We start from the raw sequence: 15103 nt of genomic DNA on the forward strand, positions 1-15103 counted from the left end.
TTCTACCAGAGTTCAAGATTGCGGCGCTACAGTCTCGTGTGCACAGTCTACTCTGCAAGCAAAGCGTGTCGTTTCACTTGGCAATGCAGGTGACAGACTCCATGGTATCCACATTCGACATGGTTACTTATGCCCAGTTCCACTCCAGGTCCCTGCAGCAATGGATTCTGTCTCATTGGGATGGTCAGTATCGTTGGATAAAGTCTCAGATGACCCGCATTATGCCAGAGGTTCTCATTTCCCTTGCTTGGTGGCTGGAGACGACTCATTTAAACAAGGGTCGTCTGTTATGGATCCCAGATTTGGTGGTACTCACCACGGATGCAGGTCTGCGAGGATGGGGAGCGGTGACAGGTCATCTCACTTTTCAGGGAAGGTGGACGGTTCAAGAAAGTCACCTACCAATAAATATCTTTGAGCTTAGTGCAGCGCACAGAGAGCTCATTCTGGTGCAGGACCTCCTTCATGGCCGGCTTGTCCAGGTTCAGTCCGACAACGTGACCGCAGTGGCCTACATCAACCATCAGTGAGGCACACTAAGTCCGGCAGCCATGTGTAAGGCAGCCACTTGGTCTTCTGTCCATACCTTTATCAAATTCTATGCTTTTGATACTCTTGCCTCCCAGGATGCTTCCTTTGGGAGGTGGATTCTCCTCTCTGCGCAGGAGCGTCCCCACCCTTAAGGGAACTGCTTTAGGACATCCCCAAAGTAGATCCTATGGACCTTGAAGAAGAAAATAAGATTTATGATCTAACATACCTCAATTAACGCTTTCTTCGAGGTCCATAGGGTCCACAGGGCACCCACCCTGATGCATCTGACCTCAGTTGGGATCTGTTTTTTGCCTTTTTATATCACTTATTCCCTCTTCGTATTTTTAGTGTTTCTTACATTGTACTACCTTCTCCACTTTCTCTCTCTTGCTGTTAGGCTGGTTTACAAACTGTTTGCCTGTGGTTGGGGGCAGGGTATATAGGGAGGAGGACCAATGCATGCTGGGAGCTTTAAGCTGAAGCGGTTTGGTGCAATGGGTCACTCCAACTACATACCCCCTAGGTAGATCCTGTGGACCCTATGGACCTTACAGAAAAAGCGTTAACTGAAGTATGTTATACCATAACTCTTATTTTTTTTTTCAACACTTTATTACCTCTATTGGACATACATATGGTACACATTACTAGTGTAAATATATCAGCCTTCCACAGATTAGGCATTTTGAGGTTTATTATTGTCATTGTATAGTGTTATATGTATGTATTTGTGTCTATTTTTAAGAAATTTATATGTGATTATATATTGACCAAATCGATTGAGATTTTCTGACAGACACACACCAGCGCAGTATTTTCTTTATAATGTTCCTGTGTTTTTGAGCTTTGGCATACCTCCTTTACTGCTGCAGGGTGTCTCCAATTTAACAGATCCACACAGTTCCAGTAATTTTTACAATGTTATACCATAACTCTTATTTTTTATTCAACACTACATGTCCCTTCAATGTCTTATTTACTACTCGTGAAGGTATCATAAAAAACATAAGGGGAACACATCCATAGTGTGAAACAGTACATTTATTTCATATAAAAACACTTAACAAATGGCTGCATGCCATATCAGTCTTTTTTTTGGAAAAGGCGCAATATAATGCAAGGAGGGGGAATTTACATTAGCTCCCCCTACTGAGCTGTACCTTCTCTAATCAAAGGATATGGTTGTTGCTGCTACCAATTGCTCCACCTAGTAACAACCATATTCTCTGAGGAGGGAAGGTACAGCTCAGTAGGGGGAGCTAATGTAAATTTCCCCAATATGCATTATATTGTACCATTTTCCAAAAAAGGACTGATATGGTATGTAGCCATTTGTTACGTGTTTTTAGTTGAAATAAATGTTTTTTTTTACTGTTTTACACTGTTGTTCCCCTTATGTTTTTTATTAGATATTCACAAGGAGTAAATAAGACAATGAAGGGACACGTAGTGTTGAAAAAGTTTGATTATACTGGAGGATTCAGGATTGGACTACTATTATGACTTCTCATTTGGGATTATAGTTTGAATCTTCGTAGTCAAGATTATCTAGAGGAAATTTTCTTCTTCAAATATATTGACTGGAATACAATAAAAAACAATTTTTTATTATCATATATTGTGTACAAGTATCTGGGGTTTACCAGAATTGATACTAACCCATTAAATTTGGATTTCGTTGTACCTTTTTGAGGTAGAGCGCTTCGACCTTCTATTTCTTGCTATATTTGTCTTTGTGATTTGGTGTTTATCACTCCGGTACAAGCAGCCTTCCTTCGCTGTGAAGGGCAGGTGATTATTTATATTTTCTGATAAGTAGCCTTGGGAAAGTAACCTAGTCGCGTTTGTAGGATAGCTCTGGCCTGGTGAAAGATCAGCAACGGAGAGCGACAGGACAAAATGCGCTCAATTCCGACACCCACTGGGCAGAAGGAAGACAGTCTTCCAGGTAAGCCAACAAATGCCCACTGTTTCCAATTGCTCAAAAGGTGAAGACTAAAAGGCCCTAAGAACCAGAAACAAATTCCAAGGAGCCACTGGATTTACAAACGGGTGTTGTACGTGGAGGACACCTTGAAGAGAGGTCGCAACATCAGGCAATAGCTCAATCTGTCTCTGAAAAAGAACCGAAAGAGCTGAAACCTGCACTTTCCTGCACAAATCCAGGCCTGCCATGCAAAAAGAGAGCGAGTGGGAATGACCTGGGGTTAAGATTCCTAACCGAACACCAGTCAAAGTAAGTCCTCCAAACCCGATAGTAAATTCTAGCAGAAGAGGGTTTACGTGCATTGAGCATAGTGTTAATGACTGACCTGGGGAACCCCTTAGCTCTCAAGACTGATGTCTCAAGAACCACCCTGTCAAAGCAAGATGGGCCAAATCCGGATCCCCAATTTTGTACTCTAGGAATGCAAACTGCTTACAGGGATGATAGATGCCTTTCCGAGTCAGCGGGTAGAGCCTACCTCCCCATTCTTGCATGGACCCCAGGGCAAACGGCCGCCAGATCTGTACAGCACCCTGGTGATCTAGTGGGGATGCAGAGGTAAGAAGCCACGATCACGTGACTGCCTGCAAGCAGGGAGTCTCTCTTAGCTTCCCCATGCTGCATCGGCTGCGGCTTCAAGCTCCCTGTTCCGGCCGAAGACACTAACCCATTCGCCAGCGCCATGGCAACCGGGCATGGGGTGATGGAGCAGCAGCATGAGCATACTCTAGGACGCCTAGAGCTGCATACTCAGTAAAAAAAAGTTAATAAAATTAAAGAAATAAAGAAATCACCTGAGCTGTAAGCTGTGTGTGCCTGACCAGACACCAACAAAAAAATTGAATTGCCTGTGGTTTGGGAAGGGGGGGGGGGGTGGGTTATAGGGGGAGCCTGGGCTGTTACTAACAGAGTTAACTGTGTGGTGCCCGGACTCCATGCCACCAACCTGTGACCAGCGTAGAGCCTGTGTCCCCTATGGAGGAAGAATAAATTAGGGTTTTGCAGTGGCCTTGTCAAAGTCCTGACTTGAAACCATAGATATCCTTAAAACCTGGACCCTAACGGTCCAGGTTTTAAGGATATCCATGGTTGAGCACAGATGGTTAAATCAAAAGACTGAGGTACTAATTAAGTCACCTGTGCCCAAGCATGGTTAGCCTTAAAACTTGGACTGCTAGGGTACCTTAAGGACCGAATTTTGGAACCTCTGGACTTCTACGTTCCGGGAATTTGTCTATCCTTGCCTAAAATTTATTGTGGAACAAACCTTAATCCTAACTATTGGCTCCCAACAAAAGTTGGGAAACGGACAATATCGGTTTTTCAGACAAGTTGATTAAATCAAACAGATTTAACCACTTGTGTGACGATTATCGTTTGCTTCCAAATTGACCAGATATTTGTTCCCACCAGCAAACTAGCTGGTTGGTTGGAAAGATAATCTATTAAATATGTGGTCATCTTTAAACTCAATGCTCCATCAATAGCCCTGGATTTTATAGTTTCAAGAACATAATAACCGAGTCACTTATTAACCATTTGGTTGCTTATTGTTCTTTAGAGGTTTTCTTTATCTGTAACACTATTTTCAGTTAATAAGATTTATTAAAATATACTGTTTGGAAAGTTCTGAAGCTAGTGTTTTGTGTGATTACATATTTCATTAATTATTTTACATTTCATCACAGATTGTTTTGTCTCCTGGATCCAGTCTTAGCTCACTAACCTCTGTCACACCTATAACCAGTGCCTCAATAGATGCAAGTGTTTCCAGGTAATGCACAAATGCTTTCATTGTCTTTGAAGTCTGTTCTAATGTGTGTTTACATTTGTAATTTGATTACATACTTATTGAAACAAACACCAAAGAAGATTGATATAGGAAAGCATAAATACCACTACTTTACCGCTAAAGGTGCCTACACACTTACCGATCTGCACACGATCCGACATAGTGTACGATTTCCCTTGAAACTCCTCCACAGCAGTTCTGCACACAATTTGGTCCATCTCCAAACCATCTATCGTGCATCCGTGACTTTTTACAGTGCATTGTGTCCCAGATTGCCAGATCTGCCCTACAGCACGGCAGATCTGACGATGCGATGTGCGACCAGCGGGGACGTGCATGGCATTGTGATCATGAGTGGGTACTCACAATTTGGGCATTTTTTACACAATCTGTCGTTCCGATGCGTCGAAATCGGCCAGTTCGTGTAAAAAATCGCTAAGTGTGTAGGCACCTTAATTTACCACCTTCTGTTTGTTATTAAACTGGAGGTAGAAGATTTTCTATGGGATTTTGTTTTGTTTGGGTTTGTTTTGTACAACATGGAGTTAATTATATATATTTTTTTCGAAAATGTATTTCTGCCTCCTCCACTTCTATAAAGCTTCTGATTTGTATTTGAATTCACTTCTCTTTAGGATGAAGGCTGTTCTGCAGTCGACGACGTTGTTCACAGACATATCAGGTCGGCCCTCTAGCACAGCTGATACCGATATATCGGTGCACCTGCATGTGTGTATGGGTGACCCACCGATTTACCATACACTTGCTGCAGGGGCCTGCTGACACTGACAATCTCAACTGGGCATGCAAATTTAAAGGCCCACCCAGTTGTGATATCAGCCTAGACATATTGAGCGGCCGATTATTAAGTGTATAGCTTTCCAATTGAAGCTACGTTTTAGTGTATACCAAGCATTAGTGTGTAAACTGCTGTTTTCAACATTCATGAGAACAACCACGTGCTAGTTTGTATCATAGTGACTGGAACCAGTTTTATAGTTTCTTCTGAGTTTACTTTTTCAGCAATCATTATTTTTTTTTTTTCATTTTTCCTATCTTGCATGTCAAAGTGAATGGTACTTTTTTTTGTTCACTGCACGAGTCATTGTTTTAAGACATGCACTTGTGTCTTTTACATTGCATCTTTCCTTGAAGTGGTCTATTTATGAAAGACCCCTTCAAAATACAGCCATATAAAATATTTCAGATACTTATGACAAAAAAAAAAAAGGTCAGCGGCAGCTGAGTGATTCTCAGTTGAACGGTGACACTGGGCGGCTTACTGGCACCCCAATGCTTGAGCTTCTAGTTCCATATTCAATAAAAAATAAAGCTGCATGTTTTTTGTTTTTTTTTTAAAAAGAAGTAACAAAAATATGTAAACTCACCACCACTATCCCTAAAAGTGAAAAAATGCTTTATTTTAATAAAGCATTTTTTTGAAGTAGCCTTCCCGTATACTTTACATCAAGGGCGGGGAACTTTTTTGTTGCCGAGGGCCATTTTGATATATATAACATTATTTGCGGGCCTGGTGCAGACCCTCTCTGTATGATGTATCAAGTGGTGGGGGTAACAATTACCGGTGCTTACAGCAATATCCGGAGGATGCTTCGGGGAGCTGTAAGGGCAGCGGTGTGACCATCTGAAGCATTCTAGGGACGCTACAGGCGGCACTGCTGCATAGATTCTGGCTGCATGGTGCTATTCTGGGCACCCTGCTAGCCAGATGAGGATAGCAGAAAAAAGCTCAGAGGGCCGGACCAAATGACTCAGGGGCCCTTTTACATGGTGAAGCATTTCAGATCTCACCAGTGATGTCTTCCGCCTACAATAGTCGTCTCCAGGTGGTGGGCTTTGGTAAATAGTGATGCTGATTCCTATTACTTACTAATAGAGGATTTGGCTTACCGACTCCAGTCCTTGTCAAAAGACATACATCCTGCAAAAAATCTCCAGTTTTAGGGCTTTCTGTCTGTGATAAATAAAATCCATGGCCTTTTAGGTAGTAGGATCCAAAAGACAGCACCCTAACCTTTTTAGTTGTAAGTTGTTTCTGCATTGTTCTCAATGAATGTTTGCTCTGTTATTACTACTGTACGACACTGAATAAAATGTTGGAACTTAATAAATAATAATGTACAATAGTATATCAATATATAGTATATCAAGGCATCCTTTTGTATTCTGCTTGATCTTGCAGAACTCCAGAGGAAATTGCAGCAAGTTCACAGCTGGAAACCAGCATTACTTTAAGTAGCTCTATGAACAGTGGAAGCTTTCACTCTAATTCACGAACATCTACTGTACTTATCCCAGGACTAACTGAGAAACTCATGCCTAAACCAGTTGTACAGGTAAATATGATTTTTTTTTCAATTGTTTTATTGACTTAACACATGGCACAATCACCAAAGGTTCACAGGATAATTTTTTTTAATTAAGTTTAAAACTTCTTTCTTATTTTTTAATGATATAGATATGTCCTCTTAGACCTAGCATCAATACGCCATGTGGCGCAAGCCACCTGGCGTGAGTGAGCCTCCAGGTCCCATGTGACTTGGCTTGTGCTGAGCATCTTTTTTGCCTGGAAGTGTATTTTGTCGCATTCTGATGTGACAAAGCGCTTCAGAAGACTGCTCTGATTAATTTGATCTGCAACACTTCTATATATGTGTGCGTCTGAGTTTGTATACGAAGCACAAATGCGTGATAAAAGCAGCAGGCTCTGCATTATACCACTTCCTATGCAGATGCAGACTCAGTAGCACACAGATACACAAGTGTTGCATATCAAATTAATCAGTAGAGTCTTCCAAAGCTGTTTGTCTCATGCAAATGCGATTAAGACACATTTCTTCTTCAGGGTCCATAGGAAGTACACAGGAAACCTTGGGGTATAGGTGATGACTAAGGATGGGGCACCATGCAGTTACATTTTTTCTCCCAGGATTCAACGGGGCCTCCCTCTATACCCCGCCCCCGGGCCGGAGGCTCCTCAGCTTCGTTTGGTGCCTGACCGGAGTCGGGTCACTGTATTGCAGTGAGGCTGTTGCGAATAGCCCTGTCAGTGTGAACAGTCCAGTGGAAGTTCGAACGGCTGCATCATCACCCCGCTGGTGCTGAGAAGCCGATACTGATGCGTGCCTCTCGCTGGGCCTCAGGGGTCTTGGCTAGCAGGGACCCCGTCGGATTCCTAAACTGTAGCTGGATGCTACAGGTTGCAGGTAAGCAACACGCACTTCGGTGGTGTGTGCTGAGATGCAGTCTTTTTCCTCCAGGGTTGGGGGACACCCTGGGGATGACAGCAAGTGTGGCCAGGCACGGAGTTTTGCGGAACACTTCAGCGTCCTAGGGGTTAAACGCTGGCCAGGGGAGGCAGCCTTCCCTGTCTAACAGCCGGCTCCTCCTCGCTGCTGAACAAACCTTTCCACTGTGGTCTGGCTTGATCTGTTCCACCTTCCTGGTTCTGGCTCCGCCTCCCCACGAGTACTTCGGTCATTCTCCTGGCTGTGTGTCACTGATCTCCACAGGCAGTGCGGAGTACGGGTTCCTCTACATACCTCTCCTCTGGTTGGTGGTCAGTATATGTAGCAGTTTTGTCTTTTGTCCTACAAGACGCTAAGTGTCTGTAGTTGACTTAAGGAAGTGCCATTAAGTGCAGGTATTATTGTTTTGTGCATTTGTTTGCGACTGTATGCTAGCACTGTTTGTCTGTCTTTTTTGCTAAAGACTATCATTCTTTTGTTGCTGTCCCTGTACCTATTCTGCTATTCTGGGCCATAAGCATGGGTGTGGTGTGGGTGTGTGGCACAAGTCGCAGCTGAGACTCAGTCTCTGTTAGGTGATCCTCTTTACTATGTCTGGCAGTGAGAGTGATATGACTAAGTTAACCCCTACAGTGTTCTCCCCAGAAATTTTTTCCTGCCGGGTGGCATCCAAAAGTAGCCGGGTGGGGGCCTTCGCAATCCAGCCCGACATATCTCAGGCTGCTCCCCCACTGGCTCTCAGCCCATTATGCAGTGCCCCCTGTAGTTTTCCCCTTTATGCATTGTCCCCTGTAGTTTAGCTTTGCCCTTATGCAGTGCCCCCTGGCTGAAGTAGTGCCCCTATGTAGTGCCCAGACTGGTCCCTTATGTAGTGCCCCCAGGCTTAAATAGTGCCCCCAGACTTGCCCCTTATGCAGTGCCCCCATGCTGGCCCCTTATGCAGTGCCCCCAGGTTTAAACCTGCTGCAACCTCCTACACCTTCACAGGTGTTGCACTCTCAGTGGGTTAATACAGTTCCTGCTATATTGCAGGGTGCGACTGAGATACGTCAGCAGGATGCACATATCAGCAGACCAGCTAAAAGGGTCTTGCTATCGTCAAAATCTACTGTATGAGATGATGATAATGTCATCTGATGATGGATATCTTCTGGATGAGTCTGACCATGAGGGGGGGAGGGAGGGGGTCAAGTCTAATATATATATTCCAGGGCTAATTCAAGCTGTAAAAGCAGCCCTGATCATTGAGGAGGATGAGCCTCCTGTGCCTAAATCTAGGCATGCATTTCATGGAAGAAAAAGTGACAGAGGCTACATTCCCATTGTCTGACCAATTGGTGAATCACTTGGAAGTAGCTTGGAAAATGCCTGGAAAGTGGTATCAACCGCAGAAGCGTCTAGTCTCTGCTTACCCTTTTGCTGAAAATAATTTTTCCAAATGGGAGACTCCCATCAGTGGTGGATTGCCATGTCACGCGCTTGGTAAGAAGCGTAACGCTTCCTATGCCTACCATATCGTCCCTGAAGGATGTTACAGATAGGAAGGTAGCGGTATGCCTTAAATATGTTTATTCCTTTTCGGGGACTGCGTGCAGACTAGCTATGGCAATTTGCATGGTGGCTCGGGCAATGGAATTGGATCCCGGACTGGGTCCTTCTGACGATGGATGCCAGTCTTCAGGGCTGGGGCACAGTGATGGGTCCATGCTCCTTTCAGGGAGGGTGTAACGCAGAGGAATCTGCACTTCCAATCAATATATTGGAACTGCGAGCAGTCTTCAGGGCTCTGCAGCAAGCCAGACTGTTGCTTCAAACCCGTGCAAGTACAGTCAGGCATTGCCACGACATTGGCTTATCTAAACTGTCAAGGAGGAACTCGAAGTCAGGCGACAATGACAGATGTGTCATGCATTCTGATATGGGCGGAAGGCCATCTACCAGCCATATTGGCCGTTTTCATTCCAGGAGTGCTGAATTGGGAAGTGGACTTCCTCAGCCGTCACGACGTGCATCCAGGTGAATAGTCTGTTCACCAAGAAGTGTTTCAACTCCTAGTGGACAGGTGGGTCCTTCCAGACGTGGACCTCATGGCCTCTTGACTAAATTACAAGCTGCTTCAATTCGGGTCCAGGACAAGAGACGCCAGTTCTCTCTTGGTGGACGCTCTGTCAGTCAAGTGGAATTTCCAGTTTGTGTACCGGTTTCCTCCAATCTCCCACCTTCCTCGAGTAATTCAGAAGTTTAAACAAGAGGGAGGCATGGTTCTGCTGGTGGTTCCAGCGTGGCCCCGACGTTCATGGTACTCAGATCTTTGGAGTCTTTCCATCGACACTCTGTGGCTGTTTCCTCAAAGTCCGGACCTGTTGTCTCAGGGTCCTTGCCTCTAACCAGATCTTCGTCGTCTGTCTTTGACGGCATGGCTCTTGAGACATCCCTCTTAAGGTCCAAGGGTTTTTCCGGCTCTGTGGTTAACACCATGCTCCGAGCACGTAAACCTGCTTCTGCTAGAATTTACCACAGGGTATGGCATACCTATTTTGGAATGTGTTATCCAAAAAGTTATGACCCCCCCTAGTGTTTAGGATACCCAGAGTGTTGCCTTTCCTGCAGGCAGGCTTGGACCTTGGTCTCCGCCTTTGCTAAACGGAAGGTTCATATCTCGGCCCTTTCAGTGTGGATTGCTCCTCTTCTTGACATCCGCACTTTTCTGCAGGGGGTCCTTCGTATCCAGCCTCCCTTTCTCCCTCCTGTAGCTCCTTGGGATTTGGCTGTTGTCTTTAAGGCTCTCCAGAGCCCTCCATTTGAACCACTGGGCTGAGTGGATCTCAGATGGCTTACTGCCAAAACTGCTGTTCTTCTGGCAATTGCTTCCGCCAGAAGAGTTTCTGATTTAGGGGCTCTCTCGTCGTTGCCCATTCCTAGTTTTTCATAGGAACAGAGCAGTGCTTCAAACTCGTCCTGGGTTCCTTCCTAAGGGGTGATCTCTAGTTTCCACATTAATGACGAAGTTATTGAGCCGGCCGTTAATTCCTCAGACCTCTTGGCAGGGGAGGCCTCACTGGATGTGGTACGTGCCACAGGATTTATGTGGATCGTAACAGTTCTCTTTGGAAATTGGACTTCTTGTTTTTTTGTTTATTGTTTCCACAAGAGAGGATGGCCAGCCAATAAACAAACTTTGGCTGGATGGCTTCGAATGACTATCTCTGAGGCTTACATTCATGAGTCCCGCCCTCTGTTTCTGCTCATTCTACTCGGTCTGTAGGCCTTTCGTGGGCAGCTCGTTGTGGCGCCTCAGCTGTACAGCTTTGTAAGGCGGCCACATGGTCGTCTATCCAGACCTTTTTGAGGTAGTATGCCTTTGATAACTTTTGCCACACAGGTGTTCAGGCAGCGGATTCTCCTTTCTGCACAGAAGCGTCCCCGCCCTTGAGGGTGCTGCTTTGGGAATCCCCAAAGTTTCCTGTGGACCTTCTATGGACCCTGAAGTAGAAAAGTAGAGATATGGTAATAACTTAACCTAGTTATCTCTCTTTCTACGTGGTCCATAGGGTCCACAGGGCGCCCGCCTTGACACTTTGCTTCAGATGGGCTTTGCTCTGGTCACCGGTTTTCTATCTCTTCTTGTGTGATTCTAGTGTGTTCCAGACTTTCTTCTCTCTCTCTTATCCTCTTCCGGCCTTTGGCTTGCTACGTAACTGAGGAGCCTCCGGTCCGGGGGCGGGGTATAGAGGGAGGCCCTGTTGCATCCTGGGAGAAAAAATTTAACTGCATGGTGCCCGGATGTCTTGGTCATCACCTACACCCCAAGGTTTCCTGTGGACCCTATGGACCTCGTAGAAAAAGAGATAACAAAGGTAAGTTCTTACCATATCTCTACTTTTTCAGTGAGTCGCACGGGATCTGGACCGCTAAGAAGGGCAGTTTGGTGCGGCTGCATAACATCAATAGTGTCTGAGGAGGACGCATGTGTACTGCAGTTTACAATATGAAAAAATGCTGTTATACTGTACATTTAGCTGATCTTGAAGGTCCCTTCTGAAGGCTATAACTTTTGAAGTCAAGGCTGTTCTCTTCCTTTTGCCGCTTGCTTAATTCAAAATGGCAGTAGTGAATTTGTAAAAGGCGTGCCTTATTAAGAGAGAAGATTGCAGTGCTGGGCTATTGGTGTCTATGGGTAAAATGTCAGAGTGGGTTAAAGTGCACTGGAGTTAAGTTTAATTGTTTTTCTTCTTTACAATCCATAGGGGACACAGGCTTTGGGTATAAGGTGAGCAGGAGTCGTCCGGGCACCAAATAGTTAAGATTTTTTTCCCAGCTGCCCAGGCCCCTCCCCCCTATACCCCAGCCCCAGGCAGGCCAGTTCAGTTTGCTCAGCAGTTTATGCTACTTTCATTTAATTTTTATTTATTTTATCTAGTTTTTACGGTGAGTGGGCAGCTCTAGGCGTTCTATAGGATGCCCGCACTGATGTTCCGCTGACCTCCAGCTCCGTCGGATGCGGCACTGTCTAGCGGGTCAGTGACCTCAGCTGGTGTCCCAGCACACACCGGGGACCTGCAGCCAGACGCCAGGGAAGGAGCACATTTGGTGCTCAGAAATGAGAATGGCTCACTATTACCAGGAAGCCGCAATGCAGCGGTGGGAGACCACCGCTAGTGCTAACAGTGGTCGCCAAGGCTGCCTGGCGCCTCCGATAGACCACCAGGGCAGCAGCCATTACCCTGGGGGATCTAGCTCAGCTTGTGGGAGGTAGGCTCTTCCGATTTAGCCCTTCATTGGTGCTCTCCCTTATCGCTGAAGCTATGCCACTGGGATTCTCCCTCCTCTCTCCCCTCCCAACTGACACTGAGCGGCCATTTTAAATGGTGCCTGATTCAGTCAGTCTCTGGAGAGCAGTAAAGGGCTCCTCTCTCCCTGTATACCTATTCCCATGTGGTCAGGTTATACACTATGCTACTTCCTTCTGACTGGGGAATGGATTGTTGAGCATTAACTGCCCATTAATACATCACTGAATGTTTCTGTGTGCAGGTATTTGTGGGCAGGATTAAATTTTATTTTTCAGTTTCATCTGACAGTTTTGTAAAGCAACGCTTTATTGTAGGGTGAGGTCACAATCATTTGCCTCCTCTTATTGCACACAGTAGTTTTCCTAACTGGTGTGTGGGGATTGCCCTGGATTGCTTATCACGTTCTCCAGTGGCAAAGCACCCTGGATGGGGGTGCTTCAGTGCTGTGTAACTGCAGGACTTGTACCTCTGTACTTTCTCCTCAGGCTCTGTGTCTGGTGTTTCGCAGATTTGCAGCAGAGTGTCAGTCAGCCATGACTTCCACCTGGACCTGGCCTGAACTACCTCTCTTATAGGTAAGGTTGTAGTTGGCTATGGACTAGGGCATATCCTCTGCAGTGTCAGTGTTCCTGTCACACAGACTGGCAACCCCAGGGCTCGCTTACCCTACTAGTATCCCTACTGGGACCTAGCTGGGCACCTTATAGCGTTCTGCCTTAGGAGCCAGGGATGCAGTCCTTCTCGCTTTAAGCGCAGGTGTCTGCATCTTTCTAGCTGATGCTGGACAGGAACCGCACTTCAGGCATTCTTCACAGCACGGAGGTGATGTGTTTGATTCTCACTACGGCCCTAACTGGGTGGAGTTTGTGTATTGTCCCTGTGCTTGCGTGGGTTTCCTCTGGGTGCTACTGTTCTTCTCATACCAGTCTAGGTAGTGCTGTGTCACAGTCTAAATAGTGTTGTTTTCCAGTCGGATAATTAGAACTTCCTCAGCTCTTTGGGACACTAATATTTCAGACTTTTGTCTATCCCGTACCGCAGCTAAATGTTGCACCCGGCTTAACGGGATAACAGCTTTTCTTAGCTTTAAGGTTACCAAGACCTACGGCTACACCACCCTGAATGCGTCCGATATCGTCTGATCTCGGAATCTAAACAGTCAGTTCTTGGTTAGTAATTGAGAATACCAGGTACAGTAGGCTACAGACCCCTAAGGGCTAGCACTTCGGTTTTCTTTTTCAGGGTCCACAGGATCTACCTTGGGGTATGTAGTTGGAGCGATCCACTGCACCAAACAGCTTCAGCTTGAAAGCTCCCAGCATGCACTGGTCCTCCTCCATATATACCCCGCCCTCAGCCACAGGCATTCAGTTTTGGTGCGCAGCAAGTATCCAGTTGCACCTGTTATACAGCGAGACTGCCTAGGCAGTCCCAGACTTTTTTCTTTTATGATTTACCTTAGTTTTTGAACTTCTGAGTTTCGTGATACCGGGCGCATTTCCTGTAACTCCTACCTCCGCCGATGCTGAAACGCCTGTACTGCTATATGCCCTGTGGATTTCGGCGGGCCTCAGTGTGGCTTAGCTAGCGGCTTGGCTGGGGTCCGGACTGCAGTCGGATCACGGAGTTGTCAGGTAAGCAATTCCTTGTGTTCCGGGAATCGTGTGCGACAGTCCTGGCCTCTGGTGTAGGAGACATATCGGAGGCAGCTGCGGGTGAAGGCCTCGTGTAACGTGTCCTCACTAAGGCGGCCAGGGTCATATCTTCTGTTGTCGGGGATGGGCAGTAGATGCACTAGAAGCACAGTAGTTAGCCAGCACTGTGAGGCCAGCATCTATCACATAATTTGGCATTAATTTTTTTCTTTGGTGTTCTCACAGAAAATATGACCCTAAGGTTTTCAAGGTTTCAAGAGCACTTTCTTTTCTTCAGGCTGGATTAGACTTAGGTCTTCACCTGGCTACCTTGAGAGTTCAGGTTTCTGCATTGTCAGTGTGGTTCTAGCACAGAATTGTCTCTCTGCCGAATGTTAGAACAATCTTACAGGGGGTTCTCTGACTGCAACCTCAGTTTTTCCCTCCGGTGGCACCGTGGGATTTATCTTTGGTTCTCAGGGCACTGTAATCTCCCTTTGAGCACTTGGATAAGGTGGACCTAAGATGGTTTATATCGAAGACACTTTTCTCCTCGCTATTTTTATTAGCTCGCAGACTTTCTGACTTGGCAGCACTGTCATGTCGCTCTCCATATTTGGTTTTTCATCAAAATAGAGCTGTCCTCCGTACAAGGGCGGGTTACCTTCCAAAGGTGGTTTCCCATTTCCATATAAATGAGGAAATTGTAGTCCCGGCCTTTGTCTTCAGACCTTTCTACAGGTGAAGCTTCCCTGGATGTGGTTCAAGTTTTTCGTATTTACGTGGATTGTACCAACTCCATCTGGAAATCATTTTAGCTGTTTTTGTTATATTAGTTTCACAAACGAGGCTGGCCAACAAACAAACTTTGGCTCACTGGCTGCGTGCAACTATTTCTCAGGTCTATACACAGGCTTGTCTCACTGTCCCAAACAAGGTGACAGCACATTCTACTCGGCCTGTGGGACCATTGTGGGCCGATAATCATTGCGCCTCGGCTGAACAGCTGTGCAAGGAAGCCACTTGGTTTTCCCTACATACCTTTATCAAATTCTATGCATTTGATACTTTTGCCTCCCAGGATGCTTCCTTTG

At 45.8% G+C, this 15103-nt stretch overlaps 1 protein-coding gene across 1 annotated transcript in view; it reads left to right on the plus strand.

Annotated features, from left to right (window-relative positions):
• EDC4 (enhancer of mRNA decapping 4) overlaps positions 1 to 15103 on the plus strand; it is a 516382-nt gene that overhangs the window by 280207 nt on the left and 221072 nt on the right. The window contains exons 16-17 of the mRNA XM_088470908.1: positions 4210 to 4295; positions 6517 to 6670. Of these exons, the coding sequence (XP_088327034.1) occupies positions 4210 to 4295; positions 6517 to 6670 (240 nt within the window). The remainder of the gene's footprint in view (positions 1 to 4209; positions 4296 to 6516; positions 6671 to 15103) is intronic.

The sequence above is a fragment of the Taudactylus pleione genome, unplaced genomic scaffold (genome assembly GCF_031769625.1).
Source record: "Taudactylus pleione unplaced genomic scaffold, aTauple2 ptg000106l, whole genome shotgun sequence".
Lineage (NCBI taxonomy): Eukaryota > Metazoa > Chordata > Amphibia > Anura > Myobatrachidae > Taudactylus > Taudactylus pleione.